Below are 27,283 nucleotides of genomic sequence, written 5' to 3' on the forward strand. Positions count from 1 at the left end.
TCAGTAGTCTATGAAGGAGAGATTTATTTAGCAAAATAAATGTTTCCATTTCCAGGAACGATGGGTGATATCTAATTCCTGTACTTATCATTGTAGCAACTGTTGAGGCAGCCATTCATTGAAAATGAGGCAAGGTGATTTTTGCCAATTTCCCCTTGCCCTGGAAGCCCCCATCAGTCCCCCAAATCTGCTCTGGGGGATTGGGGGTGGGTTTCAAGAACAGATTTGAGATGTGTATGCTGGAGACTGCTAAAGGGAGGAGGATCAGTAACACCCATCTATTCTGCAGTTCAAAATGCAAATAAGGATAGGAAGTCAGCGGGCTGCTGGGAACTCTCACCAACCTGAAATTGGGTATGAGTTGCATCAGAGAAGAGTGAGTTCTGAGGATCTCAGGTACGCAGGGAGAAGTGGATTTCTACAGTTTTAAACTATACTACCAGTTCCTCTGCGCTGCAGAAATGTGGGAGTACTGCAGAACTTAATCCAGAACAAGATCGTAAGAACAATATTAGGTGTGCCCAGAAGCACGCCTTTAGATTTCCTAAGCAATGAAACTTGAATTCTTCTGGTACAAATTAAGGCTCTGCTGGGATATAGCTCAGTGGCAGAGCATTTGACTGTAAATTAAGGCTCTGTTGTTATTTTTGAATTTCTAAATTACTATCGACACTAAAAGAAAGACTTCAAAAAATGTATTAGAGAGCAGAACTTTAATTCTATCTGTCTACATCATATGCCTACCAGAGATATTGGAGGTTAGTGTAGATAATTCACCAATGTAATTTCAATAATATATTTTCATTGATCTAAAACGTTTGTTCCCAGAAAAAAAAAATCATAAGAGGAATTAAAGATGCGTAAATATGACATGATTTCTCATTTCTGACCATCATTCATTTTATCATTAATCAAGGGCAGTCCTGGCTACAGATAGTAATGTAGCCTAGAGGATATCGAGTCAAGGATAATGGTCAAGTAGGTCCTAATTCACACTTAACCAAAACGGTGCACAAACAGAAGCAAAGCTGGTGCCAAATATATTGCTTTGTTTTCCTTTGGACTACATCACCGAGGCTGAGAGAGGGGTCTTTTAATCAGGGTAGCTCAGGACTTCCATACACACTGCCCAGGCTTTCACCCCAGAAAGGACACTTTGGCCCTGCAAGTGCAGCAAAAAAGCAACAAACAGGGGAGGCAGCAGTGAACGGTGCTGCAAAATTCTGCAGTCTTTTGGATTTTGTGATGCAGTACTCCAAAAGGTATGCATCTGGGGAAAGTGTGAATAAAAACGAATATATTATTGAAAATAGCATACCTTGATACCATTTATTAGACAATGGCTGCATGCAATCATTGCTATATTAGGAGAAATGAGCAGTAAAATGGAGATTAATTTTTCTGAGGATTAAGAATTGCAAACTGATGCAGAAATGTAGTGAACTTGAATTTAAGAATGGAAAAATGAGAAGGCAAAATTTTCAGATTTGTCCATCCCTATGCCTGATTATAGTTTTTAACAGAAAACCTCCAGAAGGATCCTTATCCTATGAGCTACTGCACCACCCTCCCCAGTTAATGCATAAAAAGCATTTGTTGATGTGTATGTGGTACTGTCCCCTGCTCTTACTGTGGCACAGGTGTGCTTTGCTGCAATATTCCATCTGGACTAGTGTGACCACAGCATCCTTATAAGAAGATCTTCATTCTAATGGCCCATCATGCAATCCTGCTCTAGCCAGTTGTTAAAGGGCACACATAGGTTCAGAGTTCTTCATTGCTCTGTGCATTTAATACTTTTAAAATAAAATATAAAGTACATCCAGATTAAGGGATGCAGTTTAGGAAAGAAACTGCAGAGAATTATTAAGGCAATATTTGTTGCTGTTGTTTTTCTAGGTGTCAGAAGAAACACTGTACTCGCACGATGAAGCGGATGGTGCTCCTCAAGGAATGGACCAATATCGTGTCAGGAGACTTTCCTGCCGTAATCTCCAGCTTCCCCCTTTGGCGTTCAGGCAGCTGGAGCAGGCAGATTGGGACAGAAAGGGTGATCCAGAGACGGTGCCGAGGCCCACCAGCCTTCCGCTGAGAACTCTCCCACTAATTGCTATCACAGCTGCAGAGTCTGTCAGGTAAACATTGATTTGGAACCCTGCTTCTGCTTCTGTTCGGCTGCTGAGAGACTGCGTTCTGGCAGCCGATGTCCTGGGTCCCTGTGATTAAAATGTTTGGCTCTTAATCACGGAGCGAATTAAGGCAGCTATAATGGAGAGCGTATTGAAGACAGGTTAATAAGATGGCAGTTCTATACCCATTGTTTTCATAGTAGTGGCAGAAAGCATAAGGCAAATGTGTGATGTGAATAGCACAGCTGATACCAAGCAGTCCCTCTGCTAACACAGGGACTATCCAATCTTATTGGCTGAAAAAGAAGAAGAAGAAGAAAATGTATTTCAGCCTTCTCTCTGTGAGGAAGGCACTGGGGGCATAGTGATTTGGAAGCAATGGAAGGGTTGAAAAGAAGCACATGACTCCATCTTTGAATTGGCAGGTATTCTGGATTTTGATGCTGTAGCTGAATCTAATTCAGTGTTTCCCAAACTTGAATCTCCAGCTGTTGTTGGACTACAACTCCCATCATTCCTAGCTAGCAGGACCAGTGGTCAGGGATGATGGGAGTTGTAGCCCAATAACATCTGGAGACCCAAGTCTGAGAAACACTGATATAATTGGTTGCAAGACTATGAGACATCATGTTGCTTCCGTGATCCCTGATAGGCTGTGATCACCTCAGAGAGAAGAATCTTGGGAGGGACTGTTATAACCACAGATGTGGAGGGTAGGAAGACATCCCACATGCACATACCCACCCACCAGTGCTACTGCTAGCATTCAAGCACCAGAAAACTTAGGGCATAACCTAGAGCTAAATACAGCAAGGCCAGGTAGCTGCTGATGTGGCTACTTCTAGCTAGAAGCTATGCATCTATGGTGGCCTGTTTCCCCCAACACCCATTTATGGACCTGGATATGAGCTGCTGTGTTTGCAGCTATTTTGATAAGTCACAAAAGTGTTGGTGGTTGCTGCAGGAGCTCTAAAAAATGTGAGCTCTGGGCTTCTAGATAGCTCACGTGCTTTCTAAGCTCAGCATCTTGCATCAGTGCTAGAGGTGGGAGGAAGTGCTTTCAGCACAGCACCGGGAACCTATCCATCATACTGGAAGATTCCTGGAACCATGACATGGATGAGATAGTTTAGATGTGAAAACATTCACCCAAGAAGCTTGATTTCATGCATTACATATGAGCCAGCTGCGTTCTGAAACCGATCAATATAGAGTCGAAATGTCTAAGAAAATGTCATAGATAGACGACAGAAAATATCATGAGTCTCTGACGAGACTCATGCTTGCATCGCACCTGGAAGAGGAGATGTGAAAGTTTGCCTAAAATGTTTCCCAAAGTAATGAAAAAGGGGGTGTTATTGTTAGTAGATATGCTTGCTGGTGCTCACTGCTGTTTTGTAGGCTTATGTACTGGAATGGGATAGCTGGTGCATGAGAGGTTTCTCACAGCAGGTAGATCTCTGCAAGACATAAAAAAGAACACCATTGGCCTGCCTAACAAGCTTTGTTCAGGCATCATGCTCATTTAATTTGGTTTTGATTTAGTAGGAAATAAATTTATAAATGAGATCAAGGGGGGGGGGAGAAAAGAGGAAAGTAATAATTCTGCATTGCACAAACAAACAACCCAACAGAAGCAATTATTGTTGTGCCTGTTTCTTTTCAAAAGCTATAACCTTTATTTCTTTACTGTGGAAAATTAAATGTTAGATGCATGAATCATCTTTGCACTTGCCACACACACACACACACACACACACACACACTGCATATACAATATGTACAAGAAGGTATCCTCAGTAGTCCCAATATGCATCTGTAATCTGAAATTCTGTGTGTGGACCACCATCTCAGGAGTCTTGAAAAATCCATGTATTATATGGAAACTTGAAGGCATTCATAAGGCTACAAAGAGCTTTGTGTCTTTGATGTTGTGAAAGAAAACTTAATGTGAGCATGGGTGAAAAGTTCGCTTAGAAACCTGAAACGCAAAGGGACTGAGCAGTTCCAAGATGAATGCTATCAAGATGATTCACACACCAGTGTTTTTGCTCACACGATAACTGCAACTATAATGCAATAATTTGGTTGAATGAAATAGCTATCAGATCAGTTGTCACTTAGGGAGTTTTCTAGTGACACTGTGTTTTCTAATGATGGAGTTTTCTAATGACCGAGAACCCTGCCAAAAATAAAAATATGTAACACATAGTCTCTCTAGACCGAAGTATCAAATGTGGTACCCTCCAGATATTGCTGGACTCCAACTCCTATCCTCTTGATCATTGGCCATGCTAGCTGGGACTGATGGGAGTTGATGTCCCACAACATATGGAGATCCTCAGATTCCCCAGCCCTGCTCTAGATGATTAGTGATAGTATGAAATGACTCTTTATAAAACAGGAGACACTTTCAATGAATAGATTCTAATAATTACATATTTTGCCTTTTCATGTAGTCATCACATAGCAATTCCACTGTCTGTCGTTCCCATCAAGTGTTGGGTGCCTTCGTAATGTTACGATCAGTCCACTATTCCAAGCGGTGTGACATTAAAGGTGTGTGCTACTTGCCTGGGTTTGGTTCCTTTTGGAAGAAAGTCGCTGTTGGCTTATCGCCATTGTGGTTGTTTTTAAATATAAAGTACTGGTTGAGCATAGATGAAAGCAGTTAGATTACACATTCCCACATAGCTAAAGGCTACTGTTTCTGTATAAGACCTCCAGGGAGGCAGCCTGCACATCAAGACACTTAAGACTCAGCTTTCTGTGTCTGCCTTCACTCAGTCTGTCTCAAACCGCAGTATTATCCTCTAGTCCTCTTCACAGATACCTGGCCTCCTCCCTCTGGTTAAGGAAGTGGTGTGGAAGAGGGAGGGCAGGCTGTCATTAAGGTATTTGTGGAAACTTGAGGGAAGTATTCTAACACTGGCTCCCATCAAAGGATGTGCCAGGTGAAACCTGACTGGCAGGTTTCAGGCCTATTATCCCTCTCTGTCTAGGAGCTGAAGGTGGAATAAACTGCAGAACAATCCTGTGAGGTAGGTTAGGCAGAGAGATTGTGACTGATCCATGGTCACATGGTCAACTAAGAAGGGATTTGAACCTGGAGCTTCCGGGTCCTAATTCAGCCCTCTAACCACAAATCCCATGTTTGCATAGATCCTAGTACCTAGGCCTAGACACACTGGATCTAAATGGTTTAGGACTTAACAAGTCAAAAGCCTTCACTTCTACCAGGAAACCAACTGGAAATCAATGCAGCTTCTTAAGGAGTGGTATCATGTACTGCACTTATCCTGGTCAAGGGCACCACGTTTTATTATATTTCTACTGGATGGAATTCCCAGGCAGCCTTCGAGGGCAGCCCTACCCATAGCACAGAAATCTGGAAGCTGCCTTGCAATGTCTGACAACAACAAAATTGCAGTAAAATACACACACAATCCCACGTCTTGGCCCCCAGCATCCTGGAGGGATTTTGTGGTTGTTGAAAAAATGTAATTAATAAATAAAACCCACTCTTCTTCAGTCCATTCTCTTATCCACAGACAGGTGTTTATCTTTCAAATTTGTTGTTATCTGACCCAACCACCCCTTCAAAATGCTATTTTCAAATTCAGGAATACAGCTGCGATGGGGTGCCACCAGGTTGCTTTCAAAGCCTTTTCCTTGGTGTTGCAATAAGGGCTGTTTTCACAGTGATCTCTCTGCTCAAGCACAGTGTGATTGATTTAATCTGATGTGAAATGTCTCGATAATGAGATGTCAGCTGAAACAACAGGAGAACTTAAAAGTGTGTTTGGAAACAACTGAGATGTGGAGGAAAGCACTTGCATAACTCTTGTGTGTTTGGGTGTATTATAAACTCAAGTGATTGGGTTTTTTTTATCTGGGTGCCTATCAATAAGCAAATGTTTTAAAAGGATACTTTTTAAAGTTGTTTATTTTATTTCTGGCCATTTGTGCTTGGTTTTCTAATGTTGCATTTTGGCATTTTTGTTCTGAGGATAACCAAGGCATGAGGAATTTCTGAACAAGGTACCGTAACTGGAATGTCAAATAGTTCCCCTTCCTAAATTGCTAAGCATACTATATTGATCACTTACCTAAAAAGTAAGCATATTGTTAGTTTAGTCAAGAAAGCTTTAAATTCCATGGGGCAGGTGCAAAGTATCTCTGAACCTGAACCTGACTGTACCAAGCCAGGAAAACGGTCTTCCCCTTGAGTCATGGCTGTGTTATCCCTCTCTAATAAGAGCCAGCACTGCAAGTTGATAAACTGGGCAATTCTACCCAAGCAGAATCTCTTCAATCATTTTGGATTGCCAGTTCCCTGGAATGCAGCCATTTGCTGGCAGGAAAAGGATGGGGGAAGATTTCAGATTGGTTTGGGACTTAGTTGCTAGAGGATGCTGGAAGTGTTCAAGTTTCTGGAAGCTGATCTAGTTGAGTATTGGAGAGCTCTGTGCACCTTCATGTTCTCCACTAACATGATTTCCTTCCCCATAAGCAGATGGTTGCAAAGGCAAAAATCTCTTGTGCCCCCTCCTGCAAAGCTAAGTGACTCTCCATAGGCTGCCCCATATTGTCTACTACCTGGAGAAAGAAAGTAAGAAGGCAATGCTTTGCTTAGTTGCAAGTGGACACATTGTGATGCATGATCGTGGTACAGGAATAGTTCAATTGCTCTGTTTTTCACAGCTAGATTTTTGAAGAGAAGCAAAATTTTGGTTGCCTGTTTCCTGGTTTCTTGCTGGATAAAGCAGCACAGGTACACAGCACCAAAGGCTGTGTGTGCAGACAAGACAAATCAGTACCATAGATTTTGTGGGGAATCAAATGAGATGCCCTTGGGGGAATATTTGATTATCTGCTCATTATTTGCCTACCCCTAACTTATATGAACCAGAAGAGAGTGGATGTGTTCAAAAGTATAGTTTGCAAAAGAAATAAATGAATGATATTATTGTTGTATTTTTGGTAAGGCGCTGTTGATGTGCATGACACCCATCAGGGTCCTTGTCCCAAGGAATTTACTGTCTGGAATTGGGCACAGGAGAAGCAGCAGAGGAAGGGGAGGGAAGGAGTCAACTGAGGTTTCATGTGCTTATCCTGAGCTGCAACAGGGCATGGGAATGAGAGGGCTGAATGCCTCAAGGAGTGATTTGAAGGAAGGAAGATAGAGATAGATCTTGGCTGGGTTGTATATTGTCTGTAACAGCAGGTAGACCTGCAATTACTACTAAAGCAAATGTAGGAAATGAAAATAATAGAAATATGCAAGCAAATGACACATTTAGCAAAGTGTGTGTGTGTGTTTATATATATCTATATATATATATCTGATATTTTACAGCTGCAAAGCTTCCCCCTGCCATCATAGTATGCTTCTTCTAACTGTAATTTCCTGTTGCTAATTCTAACTTTCTGTGTCATTCAGGCATTACTCATCTGGCACACATAATCTGTGTGGCAAATTGTCATTTTGAAGTACTGCTTTCATTTATACATAAATAAATGAAAAGAAAGGTGTTGTGTGGTGTGTGTGGCGTGTATAATATGGAAACAGACAGAAACACCATCAGCTCACATTCACCCTATCTCATTGAGTCAGGATAGATAAATTATTTTTATTCTTAATAAATGAATAAAATAACAGACAAGGGTCACCACAAAGGTCTGTGGTTTTTCAAGTTTTCTGACATAACAATTCAGATTTGGAGTTGGATCCATAGTTGGGGTGGGGAGATGGAGAAGGATAAATATGGGGCTGGGAATGACTTCATGAACTGTCCTCAAAGACCTTACCCATCCTGGAGGAGATAGGATGCATCACGGCTGACCTACATGCCCAATCTTTACACACACACACACACACACACACACACACACTCTGATGTGTGTGTGTGTGTGTGTGTATACCATATATACTGTCCTTAATCCCAATGGGATCCTAGGGCAATATAAAACCAAAAGAAAAACAGTAACCCAACATATGTATTTAAAGCTAAAACCATAAAACCCTAGATCTTCCAATTAAATATTCTTGCTGATCAAAACAATTATCAGCCCACCCCTCCCCTGTCAGAACAGAATTGCTGTTATCTGGCAAACATGTGGTAGCAAGTGGGAGAGTCAAATGTCTAATGGAAGGGAGTGCCTCATTGTGACAGCAGAGAAGGCCCTGTCCCAGGCCAGCACATACTGGCCCACAGGTGTAAGCATCACCATGAGTAGGGCCTCCCCCAGAGATCTTGTTAGCAGGTTGGTCTGCAGATCTCATACTGTCATAAGGGCATAAGAAGAAGCTGCTGGATCAGGCCAATGGCCCATCTAATCCAGCACCCTGTTCTAACAGTGGCCAATCTGATAGGGGAGGGGGAAGAACCTCAGTTTGCCATGTGTTTTTATTTATTTTAATTGATATGAGGGGGGCAGCTGCCCCTCCCTGCCCCCCCAGCTATGCCTATGTCTGGGGCTCTCCTACACTGCCATCAATAGTGCCAAAAAAAGAAAATAAAGAAGGAAGTAAACAAATAGGTTCTATTTTGGCACTGCAAATTGCATGTGCCGGGACACCTGATGCAAAATGGTACCTGGAGTGGAGCCTGCAAAATTCATTCTCTTTTTTAATTAAAATATATATAATACCATTCCCCCATCTTTTCTGTTTGGATCTGCTGTTTCTGAACTGGGTTTACCTTCTTCGTTCTACTGATGGGAGTCATCTCACAAAGTTTCAGTTATACCTATCAAGCTGAGTTTACTTCCCTGTACTAGGAGTTCATGCTCACCTTACTTATTTTCCATTCTCTGTGCATTAGTGTACAGACATCAAAAGGCTTGGATTTTCTGCTCCAACATCTTTCTTGCTGTTTTGTTGTGTGGTTTGCTAGGCATCGCCCCATTATCTCCCCAGAACCACTCAGGTGTCTATAGTAATTGCTGACTTTTGCATGAATCTTTGGGCTTTTGTCCGATTCCCTGTAGGATTTCTTTTAGAGCCCTTGTGATCAGGTTCAGCATGCCAAAATGTATGCTCCCCATAGCAGAGGCTGTTCTTGTCTGACATTGCACTGAGCTCAAGGTTCCATGCAACTGGGCAGGAGGAGTCCTTGCTGACCCACAGCTCTAAGCTGGGAGGGAGAATCAGGGCTCATGCTTCTTTTTCTGAGTCTCAGAGATGCTCAGAAAGTAGAGGAAAAATTGTGATCTCACTGCTTTCAGCCTCTCTTCAAGGTCAAACACAGAAAGGATGGGAAAAGACCCCATTCTCCTGCCTAGTTGCTGAACTCACCAAGTTAAACGATGTGTTTGCCAACTGCAAGATAGCAGTAGTATTTGATGGTCTTTGCCAAACACATTTCCCCCCAGTCTTCATGAGATGCAGCTCATCTCTTGTCCTTCATTAAGGTTGTTTCACTGGGCAATATTCTTATATTTTACTGCAGAACTTTAAAATAAAGAGAGTTATGGATTTTGGCTTCTTGTTATAAAGTTGCTGCTACTTTCTTGCATGGTATACACACTTCTGTTTCTTCCGGAAAGCTTGAGCATATCTCTCAGTGATAGATATGCAGAAATTCAGAAGGCATGTTTGGGCCATAACTGAAATGTGCTGAAAATGAATTCAGGGAGAGAAAGCTGCTCTCTCCTGGTTCATGACTTTGCAGCTCAGCAGGGTGGCCTCTGCACTGAAAATAAGTGGGAACCAAGATGAATATAGTGTTGAAAGTTAAAGATCAGAAAGGCTTGCCATTTGATTTATTTTCAGGCACCGAGGACGTTTCTTGGGACTTGAAGTCTCATCTGTCTCCAACAGCTTCATGCTGATTTGGGTCCTCCCCCCTTTGGCAGTGATTGTACACACAATGACTCACCAAACAGTAAGAAGGAAAGAACAGAGCAATATGTTGATTACCTGGAATGTCTGGGTGTTATTTCCTCTTCATAACAACATTGCCTGCAGAAACACATGAGCTGATTCCCACATTGTTGCTGTCCCCTAAGCTAAAATACCAACAAGCGATTGCCTTCATTTTGTAGGCGAGGGAAATTTTAGTCACTTGCCCAAGGATACATAGCAAAATAATGAGGAACAAATGTGGGAAGTAACATTCAGAGTGCCTTGTTCCTTTTCTACTTCTTTGAATGTGGTCAGCATGGAAGGCTGGCTATGGAAAACGCCTCTTGATATAGTCTAGGTTTTTCCTCCCTCTGGAAGTGAAGAAAATGCCTCAATATAACTTTGAGCTGTGATTAAAATTGAATAATCATTTTAATGTATGTATCTATTTACCTATGAATCTTCATATACTGTTTTCCAGCTTCACAAATTCATATAAAGAATTCCAAGTCATCTTGTAAAACCATTACAGTAACAAGTTTTCATATTATTTTGGTTGTGTTAAAACACCTGGAATGGCAACTTGTAGCATTTGATAAAGATCTGGGTTTAAGACACTCAACACTTTGGCCTTTGATACTTGATATGCATATATATACCATATATATTATGACTCAACCTATTCTTGTGATTGTAGTTCGTTTTAAGTCATTTTTAATGTTCTTATTTTAATTGCTGTGATCTTAGGCTGAAAGGAATGTAATAATTAAGAATAAACCTTACACGAATCCAGAGTGGAGTCCCTAAGATGGTTGGATGGCGCCTTGTACGCCTTCTTCCAGCAACTCCAGCAACCAACCGTATTGCTTTCCTTTCCTTTGGACCACATCAGCAAGGCCAAGAGGGGCAACCAGGACCTCCAAGCACCCTGCACAGGTTTGCACCCCAGGGAAGTCACTTTGGTGCTGCTAACACAGCTGTTTGACTTCACCCCCACAATTATAAATAGTAGTAGTACTAGTAGTAGTTACAAGAGGGTAGATTTTATATAAACTCCATCAGAATAGTTTGAAAATGGAACCTATTTCCTAGAGAGGGAGTGAGCTTTCTGTTGCTGAACATCTTTAGGAAGGTATTAGACAGCCATCCGTTGGGGAGACACTAGCACTGCATTTCCTGAGTTGAGCAGTGGGTTGAATTAGATGACCTCCAAGCTCCCTTCCAGCCCTCTTATCTACTGCATATCACAAGGGTTTATCTGAGGAGGAGGAGGAGTGGTTCTTTCATTTTGTGCAGGTGCATGGGAAGAGAGAAACTTGTAAATGGCTTCCTCACTTCTCAGAAGCACAGTGGAAAGCTAAAGGATTATCGCTTCCACCTTCTCTCTGATGTGCTGCCTCTGTTTTGCTGAACAGCTTCCCTGTTGTTGAGATAGACAGGTGAATATTATTTAGTTGTTCCTGGAACAACTGAAGACATTTTTGTTTCAAAAAGATTTTTGAGCTGGGGGATTGGGAGTTAGATCTCTACATTGCTTATTCATATTGTCTTAAAACCTATCTCTACTTGTGTTTTGTATTGTTTTAAAATCTCTTTTTGTTATTTTCATTGTTTAATTTTAAGTTACCTTGGCACTTTTGTAAATGGTGCAATAATAATAGGAAGATGATGATGATGTTGATGCAATGGATGAAGGTTGAATGGCAATCTCAACACTTTCTTTTTGTCCAAACTGTCAATTTTGCTTTCTCTAAGTTTCCCATTTATTCACTGTTAAGTTTAGTTTTCTACATTTCCACATCAGTTTGCAATTTTAAAAAAGACCTCATGATAGTTCAGAAGCATTTTTCTTTGAATTTATCCTAATGTGCACAGCTTTGTATGCAATTTTGTCTGAATGTACACATTTTTGCAAAGCATTTTCTCCTCACATAGTGTTATTTTCACTAATATATTCATTTTGAATACTCCACACATTTGATAATGGCATTGCAAAATACAGAGAATTGTGAATGCCAAAGGATTACTGCTTTTCAGTTTGCATATTGTTTAAGAAAATATGAAATAGAGATGTTCACCTATAAATGTGAACTGATTTGAACTTCTTCCCCATCCCTCTATCACATACAATTTCAAGAAATGGGGAAGGGGCACAATTTACTCCACTCTCAAGCTCCCTGTGCCAAGTTTTTAAATAAATACTTTTAGTGGGCACTTGCTTCGCCTTATGCCGCTGAAGGAGACAGCAGCAGCTGATTTTTCCACCTCTGGCAGCAAAAAAGGCTTGAGTCAGCTCTGCTGCTTATTTGATTTGATTATGCTTTTAAAACATTTCCATTCCTCCCTTCAGGAAAGCAACTTCCAAGGCGGCAATAATTAAAACAATTAAGTAAAAAACAAAAAAGCAGTAGTGAGAGAACACAAGGCATAAAACAGTCAGCAGCAAACCCATCAATAAATCAGCATGGGTAGCATTGAAAATTTCATCAGCTACAAGCGGTTGCAGCAGGCGCCTATTGGATAGTACTTGTGATGTCACTGGAAACAAGCAGCACACAGACACCAATCCCTATTCACCAATTCATTTTCTGTCTCCTTTTAAAGCTCTGCTCATCTCCACAGCACAGAAAACTGGGTGATAATGGGCTGTTTTTTACATTTATACAAACACAAGTTTTGAAGAGGTCTCATTAAATAATTTACTTCTGTCTCACAGTTTGGAAGGTGTTGTTTTTTTGTTTTTTTAACCTGGAACTAGCTATCCCATGAGGTATTAGGATTATTAGGAGAGTGGGCACCATCAGTGGGTTATGGATTTATTGACAAACTCAACATGTTAGTCTTTACATTTTGCATTCATGTATGGTGCTCTCCATCTGTTCTACATTGGGTTTTTACTCTGGCTTGAATATATTTTGAGTTTTACTGTGAAAGCATGCTGTCTTCAAAGCATTCTTCCTGAGAATTCTCTCTTGAAATCTTACTGCTAATTCCTGTAAGCAGACATTAGTTTACTGGCTGGTCATACCATAATAGTTGCTAGTGTCTAGATAAGAAGGCTGCTTACAGATGAAGGATTTATTGAGATGTCAGGAGTGCTGATTTACCATAGCAGACACCTGCAAGCTGCTTGAAGATTGTGCAGGGTGATGATTGAAAAGAAATGAGCGTGGGAGGCACAGTCCTACACAGGGTCTGCAGCACAACATTTGCATATATAAGTTTGTACATCTGAATCAGGAGAAGCTCTGAATCAGTTTCTGAATGTATTGGTGGACTGGATGAAGGCCAATAAGCTTCCAATAATCCTTGGAAGACAGGGACTCATTGGGTGGGTAGTAACCCTGTATGGGAGGTAGGCAAGTTACTTGTTCTGGATGTTCTAGATTTGTTGTTGTTGTTGTTTAGTCGTTTAGTCGTGTCCAACTCTTCGTGACCCCCATGGACCAGAGCACGCCAGGCACTTCTGTCTTCCACTGCCTCCCACAGTTTAGTTAAACTTATGCTGGTAGCTTCGAGAACACTGTCCAACCATCTCGTCCTCTGTCGTCCCCTTCTCCTTGTGCCCTCCATCTTTCACAACATCAGGGTCTTTTCTAGGGAGTCTTCTCTTCTCATGAGGTGGCCAAAGTATTGGAGTCTCAGCTTCAGGATCTGTCCATCCAGTGAGCACTCAGGGCTGATTTCCTTAAGAATGGAGAGGTTTGATCTTCTTGCAGTCCATGGGACTCTCAAGAGTCTCCTCCAGAGCCATAATTCAAAAGCATCAATTCTTCGGCGATCAGCCTTCTTTATGACTGAATGTAGTTCTTGTAGACTGAATGTAGTTCTTGCCTTTCTGCAGTTACACATACTGTGAACCTCATTATATGATGCAGCACTGTACCAAGGGTGTGGGACACTTTATGGTCCAGCTCTCACTTCTGTACATCACTACTGTGAAAACCATAGCTTTAACTATACGGATTAGTGGTTCCCAATTAGCTAAGTACTGTGGATTACCTGTGTTTCAAAAGCCAAGCCACAGACTCCCTACTTTTGAAAATCATGATATATCTATGGTAGTTTTAGTTATGTGAATGGTGTCACAGACCCCCTAGGTGGGTTACGCGGACCCTTGGGGTCCGCAGACCACCAGTTGGGAACCACTGTTCTAGATGTTCTGGATGAGGTTGCCTGAGTTGGTGAAGCTCATTTGACTGCAGCAAGAAACAGCATTTAAGACCATCAGTCCTGTATTGTGCAATGCTCTGCCAAATTCAGCAGGTGTTCCAACTTTTAAATGCCTGATGAACACTTTTCAGGGGCTGCAAAAACAGACATCTCAAGTGTCAAAAGCTATCAGCAGTCTGGCCACCAGATAGAGCCTTTGAACCAAGCCCAATGGCAGCCTCACATAAAGCCTACCGCAGTAAGCCATCCTTGAGGTTACCAGCACAGGGACTATGGCAATCAGACTATCCGTGTCCAGGAATGGTTGACCTGGTGAACAGGATAAAAGGCACTCCTTTTATCTAAAGGAGCTTGGGGATACCCCTGGATACATCTTAGTCAACGGGTCAGCAATTTTTTTCAGGAGCGGGCCGGTCCACTGTCCCTCAGACCTTGTGGAGGCCCGGACTATATTTTGAAGGGGGGGGGGGAAATGAACAAATTCCTATGCCCCACAAATAACCCAGAGATGCATTTTAAATAAAAGGACACATTCTACTCATGTAAAAACACGCTGATTCCCAGACCGTCCGCGAGCCGGATTTAGAAGGCAATTGGGCCGGATTCAACCCCCGGGCCTTAGTTTTTCTACCCATGTCTTAGTCACTAGAGGCTCAAGTGTCCTCTGTAGCAGGAGTGCCTTTTATCCTGTTCACCAGGTCAACCATTCCTGGACACGGATAGTCTGATTGCCATAGTCCCTGTGCTGGTAACCTCAAGGATGGCTTACTGTGGTAAGCTTTATGTGAGGCTGCCCTTGGGCTTGGTTCAAAGGCTCTATCTGGTGGCCAGACTGCTGTTAGCTTTTGACACTTGAGATGTCTGTTTTTAGGACCCACCTTATTTTTATGGTTATAAGTTGTTTCTAATGGTTTTAATGCAGTAACCCGCCCTGGGAAGTGAAGGGCGGGAAATAAGTTAATAAATGACAACACATGACACTGTTGCTAAAACAGCTTCATTGGGAGTCATCTACTACCGGAGCAGGTTCAACATCCTTGTACTAATTTACAACGTCCTTAATGTCCTAGGTCGAAGGTACCTTAGGGACCACATGACCCCTTATATCCTTGCTTGATCACTGAGGTCATTTGCAGGAGTGTTAATGGAAAGGATTGCCTGTAGACTGAATGTAGTTCTTGCCTTTCTGCAGTTACACATACTGTGAACCTCATTATATGATGCAGCACTGTACCAAGGGTGTGGGACAGGGCCTTACAGATGTGTACTTGCTGTATTTAATTATAGAAGACAGAGCTATAAGCAGCTGTCAGAGGTGACCCAGGAGTCAGGAATGGAGCCAGGAATCAGAATCAAGGGACCAAGGAGCTTAGGCTGGCATTGGAAGCCCCTGCCCCCAAAATATTTATTTCTTCCAAGAGCTTCCTATTTTTATTTTATTTTGGGATTGTTGTAAACTCTCTCAGATTAGTCATACTTCAAAATGGAAGGTAATATCAACTGAGAGGGCATTCCTTCCACTCCTCATTTGCATTCCAATCTTCCATACGGTTGCAGTTTCCAAATATAAACAAACAGCCCACGAGTGATACTATTCTATGAAACTGCAGCAGAAAAAAGCATGGGAAACGAGGGGAGGAAGAGGAGAGACTACAGCCACTATTACTGCAGTGGGCTTGGTAGGGAAAGCAACTGATATTACTTCCAAAGTTCAGACGCAATAATTCAAAGACACTCTTACGTTTTGCTTGAAGCAATTAATATTCTGCCAGCCTTCAAGTAGAAAAATGTTCTTTCTTAGCAGCTGTTTGCCAGGCTAAAAGTGTGCATAATAAATGTCAGCACTTAACTATACCTGGCCATCACTTTTCTCTTCTAGATGAATGTCTCTTGGGTCCACCAGTTGGGCAGAGATGGGGAATCTGTGGCCCATCCCATTTTTGTTGGATTCCAGCTCCAAGGCTGCCCCGGCAGCATGACAAGGAGCAGGGATGGTGGGAGCTGTGATCCAGAAACACCTGGAGGGTTATAAGTTTCGCATTGCTGGTGTTCCAGCTTTCATAAAAAATCTCTTTATGCAGAACCCCACTTTCAACCTTAAAAAAAAATAAAAATTGGTTAGAACTTCATCTCCTAGCCTTGTTCCAGAGGAAGGCTTTGCTCAGGCCAAGAGTGCCTGTGAGCAATTGCAGATACCTTTCTGTCCTCTGCAATCTGTCAGAAGGATCTTACTAATGAGCTGTGAATAGGTTAACTCTTCATAGGTGCTTAAGTTAGAAGCTGTGGAGGCCCAAACCAAATGCATTTCAGCACATGTTTTTCAAGCACACATGTCTGGTTCGGTTAATTCGTATATCTCATCTGCAACTTTATTCCACCCCCCAACTCAGTGCAGGTTTACCTCATTCCAAGATGAGACTGTGCTCGTTTTTGTGTTGATGACCTCACCCTAGCTCCACAACACCGATTCAGTGATATATTTGGTTTTTGTTCTTCACCGTCCACATGCCATCACCCTCTGAGACGGGCAGGGGATCTTTCTATACTAGCCTTTTACTTGGAGATGCCAAGGACCTTCTGCATACACCATTGAACTTACCACCCCTTGGACAGGCCCAAATAGCTTCTTGCCTGTGGCCAATTTAAAAACAAGAACCCTCCCCCCCAATATCCACAGTGGGGACTAATCTCAGATTGCCAAATCAAGTGGGCAGATGGGGAGTGGTATAGCTTTGTGCCACTTGGGAGAGGGATCACCACCTTAAATAGGCAGCTAGCTGAGCCTGCTCCTTGTGCTCCATCTCTCAAAGGGATTGAATCAAAATTATCCCTTATTCCTCCACATAAGGAAGGTTGGGGAGCACTGTCGCAAATCCTATTGACTGTTCAGTTTAGGTTGGTCAGTCTCAACACTCAGCTGTCAATTCTCATTCTTCCACGCATATACCACCTTAGCAATATCCTCATTGTTTCTCATTGGCCCTAGACTTCCCATCATGATCTTTGCAGAGCTTGCCAATGCTGCATTGAGATTCCACATGGTTTCCAAAGCAGAATGCCACACTAATAGATCCCAATGGAAAAATGCCCCACTTAACACTAATGCATTGTTTTTGTTGCCTTGTTTAGTATAGCCATATGAAAACTGCCATTCCTCTTCTTCACCAGAAAGTGCACATCAGTAGGTTTCCTGAGTAGTCCTGTCTGGTGAAACTTTGTTGGAGAGGCTTTAGTATTAGGAGGAACTTAATGGGAAGTAGCACTTTTAGAAAGTTATGCCATTAGCCCTTCAAGTTGTGCTCCTTAAACATAAGTGGGTGTGCACAGTTTGCAGTCGCTTAGTGGCACACACTCTCTGCACATCATTAGAAGCACTATTTCCCTGCCCTCCTAATTCCTAAACATGTTCCCAGTTTCATCCTTGATACTGCAGACAGAAGCCAGTGATAATATGCCTTGTGATCTTTTACTTGAGGCACTCCAGTGAAGTGAAAAGTTCTTGAAGGTCCCGTTTCTTGTTTCATGGTCTGGCAGGGGCAGTGATGTGCTGTGGGAAAACCTGGATGGTAGTATTTTTATATTTTTATTTTACCCTCAAGGCTTCAAGATGTAGGCAGAGAGCATCGCTCTCTACCTGACTTGGTTTCATGATGATGCCTCATCATTCTAGGGAGCCATCATGAAGTCAAATCAGAGTGATGGCAATTCTTTTGGTCTAGAGTGATGGCAATTCTTTCTGTTTGTGTGCATATGGCTTCTCTTTGTGGACAGTAAACTTGGGGATAACATTTTACTGAATTTACTCAAAGGGAATGATACATTCTAAAGCCGTTTATCAGAGGTAGGACTCACCCAAAGTAGCAGGATAGCATCTTTATTTCACCCCTTAAGATTTTTCCTTTTATTTTGGTGCTGCAGCTGTCTTGGAAGCCTTACTCCACAGTGCCCCAGGCCTAGCATTGTGCTGGGTCACATGGCATGGGTTGGGAAATGGCAGCAGCCATAAACTACGATGGAGTATTTTCAGAGAAAACTCTGCAAGGTGACCTTTTTTCCCCAGGGAGAAATTGAGAAAAAGTAAGATCTGAAATTTGTTCAGAAACTGTCTTCCAAGAAATTAGAACTGAGTCTTATTGCTGCATTCACTCTGGAGTCTTGAATAATAATAACAAGAATAACAATAACAATAATAATAATAATAATACCTACTAGTTATCAGGAAAACCTTTGTTCATGCTAGTAAGATCCTATCTGCATTTGTTTGCAGGATTAAGTCTACGTCTTCAACTTTTGCCAGCCTCCACTGATGCTAGTATAAAAGGCCAGCATTTCCATTTAATTAAAGTATGCATGAATATAATGGTTGAAACACTGTGATCTCTCCAATGACAGTTAGACTTTTACCTGCATCTGATGCTAACAATTAAGAGCAAATGGATTCCCGCTACTGCAGAGGGCAACTTCCAATAAATCTTGTAGATGACCTTGCTGCACCATTTTCTTAGTGTGCAACAAACCATCTTAGCTTAGGCCCTATAAATATTAAATAGTACTTATTTAAAGGTAGCACACATGGCAAATGCAGGTATAGCTAACTCCAGTTTCCTGATAGTAGCCATGCAGGGCTAATAATTACTGGGATCAAAGCAGGCAGAGAGGGGAAGCCTTAACCCTTTCTTCCACTGATGTGTTCCTGATGTGTTCTGCCTAAGTGGCTATTTACCTTGGGATGGAAGTTCCATTTAAATCTATAATTTCATAAGTTTAAACTGCTGCAAACTGTGCCACAATACATTGCTAGGCAATATACAAAGGGTACTTCCAGATGGATGTTTATTGTGGGGTAGGTACTCCTCATCCGTGCAATTACTTTGAAGCATCCACACAACATCATTGACATCAAAATGTCAGCCTGTTTTTATTTCCCCCACTTAATCTTGATTTACCCTTTCTGCAGAAAGCCTGATGTTAAAAATATTTTGCCAGTGAGCTGTTTGTGACACCAGAATGACACATTTGCAATAGCAAACCCATCTGGAAGCACCCAACATCTGATGGATGATACATGATTCATTTGCACATTAATTCAAGAGGTGTGGATCAAGACATTTTGTGTAGATAGAACTCCTCAGTTTTATATGTCTCAAAACATGGCCTTGCATCTGTTAGCTGTACCAAAAGACCTTCCCTCTTGAGTTCAGAGGACACTTTAGTGGAGCTATCAAGCCTTGTCTTGCTTATGATCCCATTATTTGAAGGTAATTGCTTCAGTTAGGCTATAATGCATATAAGCTGAAAAAGAAGTAGTGGATCATCCATCACCTAATTGGTGTCCTCTGGATGTTTGAGCTGCAGCTCCCAATATCCCTGACCATTGGTCCTGTTGGGTGGTCATGTTTGTAGTCAGGGCTCCCCTCCCCCAGCCGCAACCTGTGGGTGCCACTGCCATTGTAAGAGAACAAGGGAGGCATTCATGGTGAGTTCTGATACCTCTTTTTCTAGAAAAATAGCACTGGTTGTAGTTCAACAGCAGCTGCAGAGCACCAGGTTGGGGGAAAGCTGACTGGAAAAGATGGCATCTCAAAGAGTTAGACATACTTATTCTCACTGATTTCAGTGTCCACAAGCTCACCTACTTCTGCCCTATTTTACAGTCTATTTATTTAAGGGAATTAAGATTTCAGCTCTTTTCTGTCAGCTTCTCTCCTTGGAGTTTGTTTGCATCAGTGTGCCTGATATTAAAAATGAATAAATACAGGGAAATGATGCCTGCCTGTAAAACAAAGCAAATTTTCATTACAGCTTTTTCTTTTCTTTTCTGAGCCAAACTAAATTTGGCTCTACCCACTTTGTTGAATAGGAAGCAAATCCTCCATCTCTCCTAACACGTTCAATCTCTGGTTCTCTTCCAGAAATCAACCCTTCCTATGTGGGAATGTTTCCTGTCGGTAGGCTTCGTTACATGGCAGGTGGAAGATCAGCTTCTATTCATTTGAATTATTAATCAGACCTAGGCAAGAAGTGTCACATTTTCTCGGAGGAGGTATATGAACTGCAATGGAATAGGAAAGGAATAGACACAGCTTGGCTCCAAAGGCAGCAGATGTCCCTTTTATGCCAGATTTAAGTACCAATTGCTTCAGAGCTCTTCGCTTTGGCCTGCCTCCCTGTGAACGCTGATCCGCAGTGCCAATGTTTTCAGCAATAGGTGAGAGATCATGCCTTCAATCTGGTTGCATCAAAGGCTGGGCCAAAACCCATCACCCCAAGTATCCTGAAAATATTCCCATCCTGGGAAATTTGAGTCAAATTTTCTTCTGCTTTTTTGGAAACAAACAAAACAAACAAAAACAAAATTCTGTTGAAATTTCCAGAAGGCATTGCTACTTACCTTGCATGTTTAGCCCTTAGTTTGTGGCCTGAGATTCCTGACACCTGAATGACAATTCCTTATTAAGACCACAGGTCGATGGTATGAAAAACCACTGAGAGGTCAAGGGTAATTAACAGGGTTGGAATATAGAAGCCTTTCTGAAAATGCTTTTTTAAAAAGCGTTTTTAAAAATACATTGAATTTTCCATAAGGCTCGCCATCACCATCTATATATACAGTATATACATTGTATATTGCACTTAAAACACACTTAAAACGTTTTATTTGCAGCTGTATAGCTGAGTCCAGGGTCACCTTTCCTCTGTCTTTCTTCCAACAGTGGCCATGATACAAGGCAACCAAAGCAGTTTCTGTGCCAAAACTGGGACTAAACCCCAATTCAAATGGATATAGAAACAAAATTTCCCCGTAGAGTACCTTGATCTGGGTAACAGTAATATAGATTACACTTAAGTTAAAACACTCATAATAATTTATTATAGAAGAAAGCAGAGAGCAGACGCACTGAAACTTGCTTAGGATCTGGCAATAAGCCACAATATATTGATCTTGAAATTTGCCATTTGAAGCTCTTTAAGAACGGTGTGTGACCACACTCAGTGTGGTATAGAAAGGAGAGCATCTCTTGTTAGTGAGACTCCTTGGCAGACATGTTTTTCATCTACCCTTTGGCATGTGAGATGCATATTTTTAGGACCCATCCTGTTCTTGTGATTTTAATTTGCTTCAAACTGTTTTTAGTGTTGTATTTTAAATTGTTGTGACCCACCCTGGGACCTTAGGGTTAGGGTTAGGGTTAGGGTAAATGACTGGTAAATGATGCAGTTGCTGTATTCTAAGAGTAATGTGAATTGGGATCTTTAGGCAGAAGTGGTAGACTCTCGTGGCAGATTGATTCAGTGATTTACACTCACACAGGTCTTAAAAATGGGGTGGTGTTTATTGAACACACACAGAATCAAAATACACACACACACACACACACACACATGAGTGCTTTGGCTTGGAAGAATTGGCTAAATAATCCTAACCATGACTATACTAACATATGCACAACACACATTTAAGAATCAAACATGCACACAAGGCATAAGGGTCTGAAATAATGATGGAAATAACTTCAGGGTTCAATGCAAGGCAGTGTGGAGGTTTGGGGGGAAAGGTGTGTTCAGCACTGCTTGAAAAGGTAGACTCGGTACTATTATGTACTGCTGAAATGCACCTAGTGGAGTTTGGGCAGGACCGAAATACTTCTTGAAAATGTAGTGATGGCACAGATAGGAAGAGGGAGCAGGCTTGAAGGCTATAATTTGTAGGGTGAGGACCTACAAAAGACAAGATAGAGAGAAAAAGTTACCTTTCCTAGCCCTGATGGGCAATAAAATTGGCATGCATTGGAACTCTTGGGTCAGAGAGAACAGCAAGGAAAGCGAGACAGAAGTAGCCCTGCCTTATTAAACTTTCTAAAGCACCATTTCATCAAGCAAGGTTCCAGGGAGACAGCAGACTGGAGGCAGTGAAAGAAAACAGGGTATGACCCCAGGTTCCATTATGAAGCTGAGGAATTTCAGGCAGTAGGCAGAACTGAGCAAAGAGAACAATTTGATTGTGAAGCTTGGAGTTTATGTATCCTCCTAAACAAACGCTTCAAAGCAAGCTCCTACACTGATCGAATGTAGGAAGGCAATAATCCCTGGGCAGTCTTGCCTTTTCTATACCTGCTATAGGCCTGCACTTAGTTTCTTTTCTGGAGACCAGTTGTGTTGGTTACTCCTTAGTTGGCATGATTAAATTTAGACTCTTGCGCGATGGGCCCGTTTCCAGATGGCTACCTGATTGTAATGTTGGCATGGTCAGATTGCATTGCCCAAGGACAAAACTTGTGACATCACCTCTGATGAGTTGGCCAATTTCCACCAGGCGAGCTGCCAGCACCTCCTTGCTTTTATTGCAAAGTAAACCATACTGAAGCCATTTGAAATCCTATAGTCAGTTCTGGAGTGGAGTAACTCCCAGGTGCTTATAACTAGCTGCCTGCCAACACTATTCCCCTCCAGTCTCTCCTCCCCTCTCCTACACACAAAGAGCACCCATAGAAGCTAGTTTCTGGTGGTGCATTCGCATGGTGCTTTGGTATATGTGTGAATATGGGGATCACATGGGCTAAGATGGTCATGTGAGGTTTTTCCCTACCCAGCTGAGTTTTTCATCAGAATGCATGTTGTTGTTGTTATTGTTTATTAAATTTATGTGTTACCAAATTATGCTAGTGTGTGCTCAAGCAAAGGATGTTTGCAGATTTGTATCTCTTTCATGTAACTCACAACTACTCATGTGTCCCGTATTCTGCATCAGAATCTACATTTACTATAGCGTTGCTTCTGTTGGAGTGAAGCAAATCTCAATCTGTTCATTTTTTGGCAGAAGGCGGGGAGACATCCTGTGTATCAAACCACTCTTCAATAGCAATGATACAACTGATCATTAGTTTGCCTGTCATACCTAGTCTTAAGCTACAGTATATTAGGTTATACATTATAGAGAAAGCTGCATCAGCTTGACCATGATCCAGAGAGCTACTTTAGACACGGCCCAATTGCTTTTGCACATCCAGTGGACATTTGGCTCTTCCCTCTTAGGAAAGCAGACTCCCACATTATAACAGAAATTGCTTCTAAAACTACTCTTTCAAAAAGTGCTTTGACATACTTAGTTGGAAGGCCTGCTGTTCAGGAAACACAAGTCCAAATCCCTACTGGGTGTGTAGAGATAATTGTGTGGTTCTTCAGGGCTCTAATCATTGCCAAAAATAACATCATAATCAGTTTATAACAGCTCAGAGTTTGCTTTGATCATTCAGTTTCTGAATGATTTCCATAATCATTCATTTATTTTTGCTCTGTTCTATTAAATAATCAATCTGCAAAAGACCACAGGTCCTCTGCTACAACCTCCTAACCATAGTCATCTTGTCTTCAGTTTTACTTTTTAAAACCTTTCTTGACCACCTTTCCAAGAAGCCCAAGGGGACTTTCACAATGATTAAAATTAGAGCTGATCTGAAATTCCTCAGAAGAGATTTTTCCCCTGAGAATATTTTTGAGAATTTTTCTTCTCACCATTTCTGAAGAGAAACATTGTGCCAAATGTTCTCCAAATGTTCTCCACCATATCATTGAAACTGCTGTGATTTCCTTCAGAACAGTGGCTTCAGACTAGGCTTCAGAACAGTGGCCAGGCATAGGAATTTCATTTTGGCCCATCCTCCCATAAACTTTCCTCCTACTGATTCTCATCCTCAAAGAGCCAGACCCACCACTAGAAGTTCCTGTCTGAAATCGCTTAAGCCTGGGACCTGCTGGTGAAGAACAGGTAGCAGCAACAACACCAACTACCCTTAAGATAGCACAGCTTGGCTTTCCATTTGCTGTAAGTCCCTAAATATACTGCCAGACTCTTTTCTGACTATGACTCTGGAGTAGGGATTGGGAAGAAATTTGATTCATTTAAATTTGATTTGAGGGAGAACCCTATCAAATTCACACTTTTCAGATCCTTTGCAAATTTGTGTATATTAGGAAATGTGTATATTGGGAAAGCTGATGGGTTTCATGCTAGGGCATACTTCTCAGAAGAAGTGAGAAGTCAGAGAAGGCTCAGGCATGCCCTGGGATGCAACAGATAACCAGGAAAGGAGAGGAGAGGGCTGAGAGAATGTGAAACCTCCCAGTCCCTCCCGGGACTTTGCTTAGAGAACAGTTCCCTAGTAGGCTTCTGCTCAGCTTTGCTCCAGATCCAAGTTACTCTCACTTAAGCCCCAGCTTTAGCTCTACGTCTGATTTGTCCTATGCCAAAGAATGGATAACTGATGATGGATGTACATGTTGCTTTTAGTGGTTAAAGCAACAGTAGGGCTGCTGCTGCTGCTGCTGCTGCTGCTGCTGCTTCTTCTTCTTCTTCTTCTTCTTCTTCTTCTTCTTCTTCTTCTTCTTCTTCTTCTTCTTCTTCTTCTTCTTTTGATGCATATTGGCCTGTAATATAAGAGCTATAGTCTGAATCCAGGTCCTTCACCCTTGATTTTATTTTTTATTTTTAAAAATAAAAATAAAAATGGATGTTTTAAAAACCAAGCAATGCAATTAATGTAATGTGCAGTTAGGCTCTAACAAAGTTCTGGGCAATCTTGGCTCTACAGCCACTGCTGCTGCTAATCTTGGAAGTAAGAGTTGCCCTCTTCTTGATTCTCCTAGGTGGGGTTAGAGATGGAGAATTCTAATAAAAGAGAAGTGAGGGTGAAAATTGTCAATGTCACTTATTTGTCCTGGGTCCAGAACAGAAATGAATCTAGTGATTATCTATTGGCATTTGCTGTTGCTTTCAGTACTCTCCTCTTCCTCCTCCTCCTCCTCCCTTCTTCTATCCAGTGAGTGAGTTTCAGTATCCAAACAATATGTGATTGATTACATTTCCTCCCACTCCATCCTATTTGCAATGCATTTCTTTTGCATTGAAATTAATGGGGTGGAATAACATAATAGCTGAATTGATCCGCTAATAATAAAGTAAAAAATAATTGATTCGATAAAAACAATTTAATTTAGAACTTGCAGTGGATCATAGTCTCAATTTTTAAACTGATAAATTCTGGATCCACTCCTCAATCTAGATCAGTGCTTCGTGCATCTAAAAGACTTCTGCAATGCTTGCAAACATGCACATTGAACTAACTGGTCCTGGCCTTCCGTCCATGGCAGCAAATTACCCGTCATATAATGTGAGATTGTTGGGGTGGAAAAACGAAGGCAAGTGTGATAACAGAGGACAGCATTAAGTGCCTGGTGAGTTCTAAAAGGGAAAGATAGGAAATGTCACAAACCCATTGCCTTTTATGATTGCTAAACTGTCACATGTTCTGGTAAACTGCTTCAGGCTGGATTCCTGAAATGCACTCTATGTAGGGCTCGTCTTGACGTTGGTCTGGAAACAGCAGCTGGTGCAAAATGTGGCAGCTCAACTTTTCACTGGAGTAGGGTATCACCAACACAATTCCCTGTGGTGAAAGAATTGCACTGATGGCCAATTAGGTATTGATCTAAGTTCAAGGTGCTAGTTTTGGTGTATGAAGCCCTATATGGCATAGAACCAGGATACCTGAAAAATATTCTCAGCCTTTTAAGTTGAGATCTTTTCCACTCTGCAATTTTAAAGATGCTTTAGGGACGTTTTTGGTGTGTTTTTAAAATTGATGTATAACTTGTTTGCCAATTCTAATAATAATAATAATAATAATAATAATAGTTAACCTGAGGTTTTATTTCACATAAACACACTAACTTAATTTGGCTGTATTTAATTTTAATCTTTTAAGAGAACTGTTATTTTGCCTGGTAGCTGAATAGCAATGGTTGCTGCTTAATAAGGCTAATAATTCTATATAATGAGGACACCTACAGATGGCTCAGTGGTGCCTGGGTCGTTAGTGTGCTTTCTCCGTATGGCTAGGGTGTTCGCGAGGTCTGAGGCAGGGTGAGGGACCCAGAAGTGGAACAATGCCTTCCTACTGTGAGCTTCCTGCTGTTATTTTTGCTCTTATTGTGGAAGCTACAAAATACTGGAAGTGTCTCTTAACAGCAGCAGGAGAAAGGGGATTGAAATACATTTCTGCCCCTGAATGGAGAATGCTGGTTCCTCTTCCTGTCGAATGCCTTTTCATCATGGGGAGGGGGCCTGTACAGTGTCCTCCCCACTAAACTGTAGATCTAGGAGTCCTGCAAATTAACAAGAACAAAAGGCTCTCTACTGAGGCATCCCAATTAAGAGGTTTCTACTGTAGCCCCCATCTAGTTGAAACAACCAGTCCTTTCAACGCTTTGATGAAAAAGGTATGTCAGACATCATTTAATTAAGAGGAAGGCCCCATTAGCACATTTTTCATTACTGCGAGACATTGCTCCCTTTCAATCAGTATGATACAGGGACAAGCAGAAGAAAGGAATCCCAGGGTGAGAGTCTTTGTCGGAGCAGAAATTACAAGTGGATTTAGCTGTTATCCAGGGATAGGCCTGAGTCTGAAGAAGGAATGTGAATCTTCAGTGTGCAATGAAGTCCAGGACTGGAGTCCTAATTCAGAGAAGGCTTAGGGGTACCTGGAAGCTGCCGAAACCTGTGAAACTTCAGAAATGGGTTAGTGCTTAGTATAAGTAGCAGAAATAATAAATTTGTTTTGTTGGTAGCCACATGGGAAAGCCTCTAGGCAACATGCAATAAAGCATAAAATCATAAAAAACATTCAACATGACATATAAAATGTACTGCATATGTATTTATGGTGCGCATATAAAATGTTATACAAATTTAATAAATAACATAAATTTATGGGAGAGGGTTAATGATTTGTTTTTACTCTTGTTTTGTTGTGCAGTATATGTTCTCATTTTATATTTTTATGTTGTGACCCGCCCTGGGATCTTCGGATTAAGGGTGGTATATAAATTCAAGAAAGAATAGATGGGCTTAGCAGGGTGGTTCTCTCTCCCCCTGGTTTTAATATGGGCTTGAACACAAACATGTTCTCAACTCCCCTGCATTGTACATTGGTCTGCAACTTGCTGTCTTCATATTTTCCTACACATAAAAAGAGCCCTGCTGGATCAAACCAAAATGTCTTGTAGTCCAGCATTCTGTTTCCAGAGTGGCCAGTTTGGGAAGTCTCTGGGAGACCCACAAACTGGACATGAA

At 41.6% G+C, this 27,283-nt stretch overlaps 1 protein-coding gene across 2 annotated transcripts in view; it reads left to right on the forward strand.

The window, feature by feature from the left end:
* PDE4D (phosphodiesterase 4D) overlaps positions 1 to 27,283 on the forward strand; it is a 650,804-nt gene that overhangs the window by 171,536 nt on the left and 451,985 nt on the right. For both annotated transcript variants that reach the window (XM_081929693.1, XM_081929696.1), the window contains exon 3: positions 1,900 to 2,135. In XM_081929693.1, coding sequence (XP_081785819.1) covers positions 1,900 to 2,135 — 236 coding nt within the window. The remainder of the gene's footprint in view (positions 1 to 1,899; positions 2,136 to 27,283) is intronic.

The sequence above is a fragment of the Podarcis melisellensis genome, assembly GCF_964234715.1.
Source record: "Podarcis melisellensis genome assembly, chromosome: 11".
Lineage (NCBI taxonomy): Eukaryota > Metazoa > Chordata > Lepidosauria > Squamata > Lacertidae > Podarcis > Podarcis melisellensis.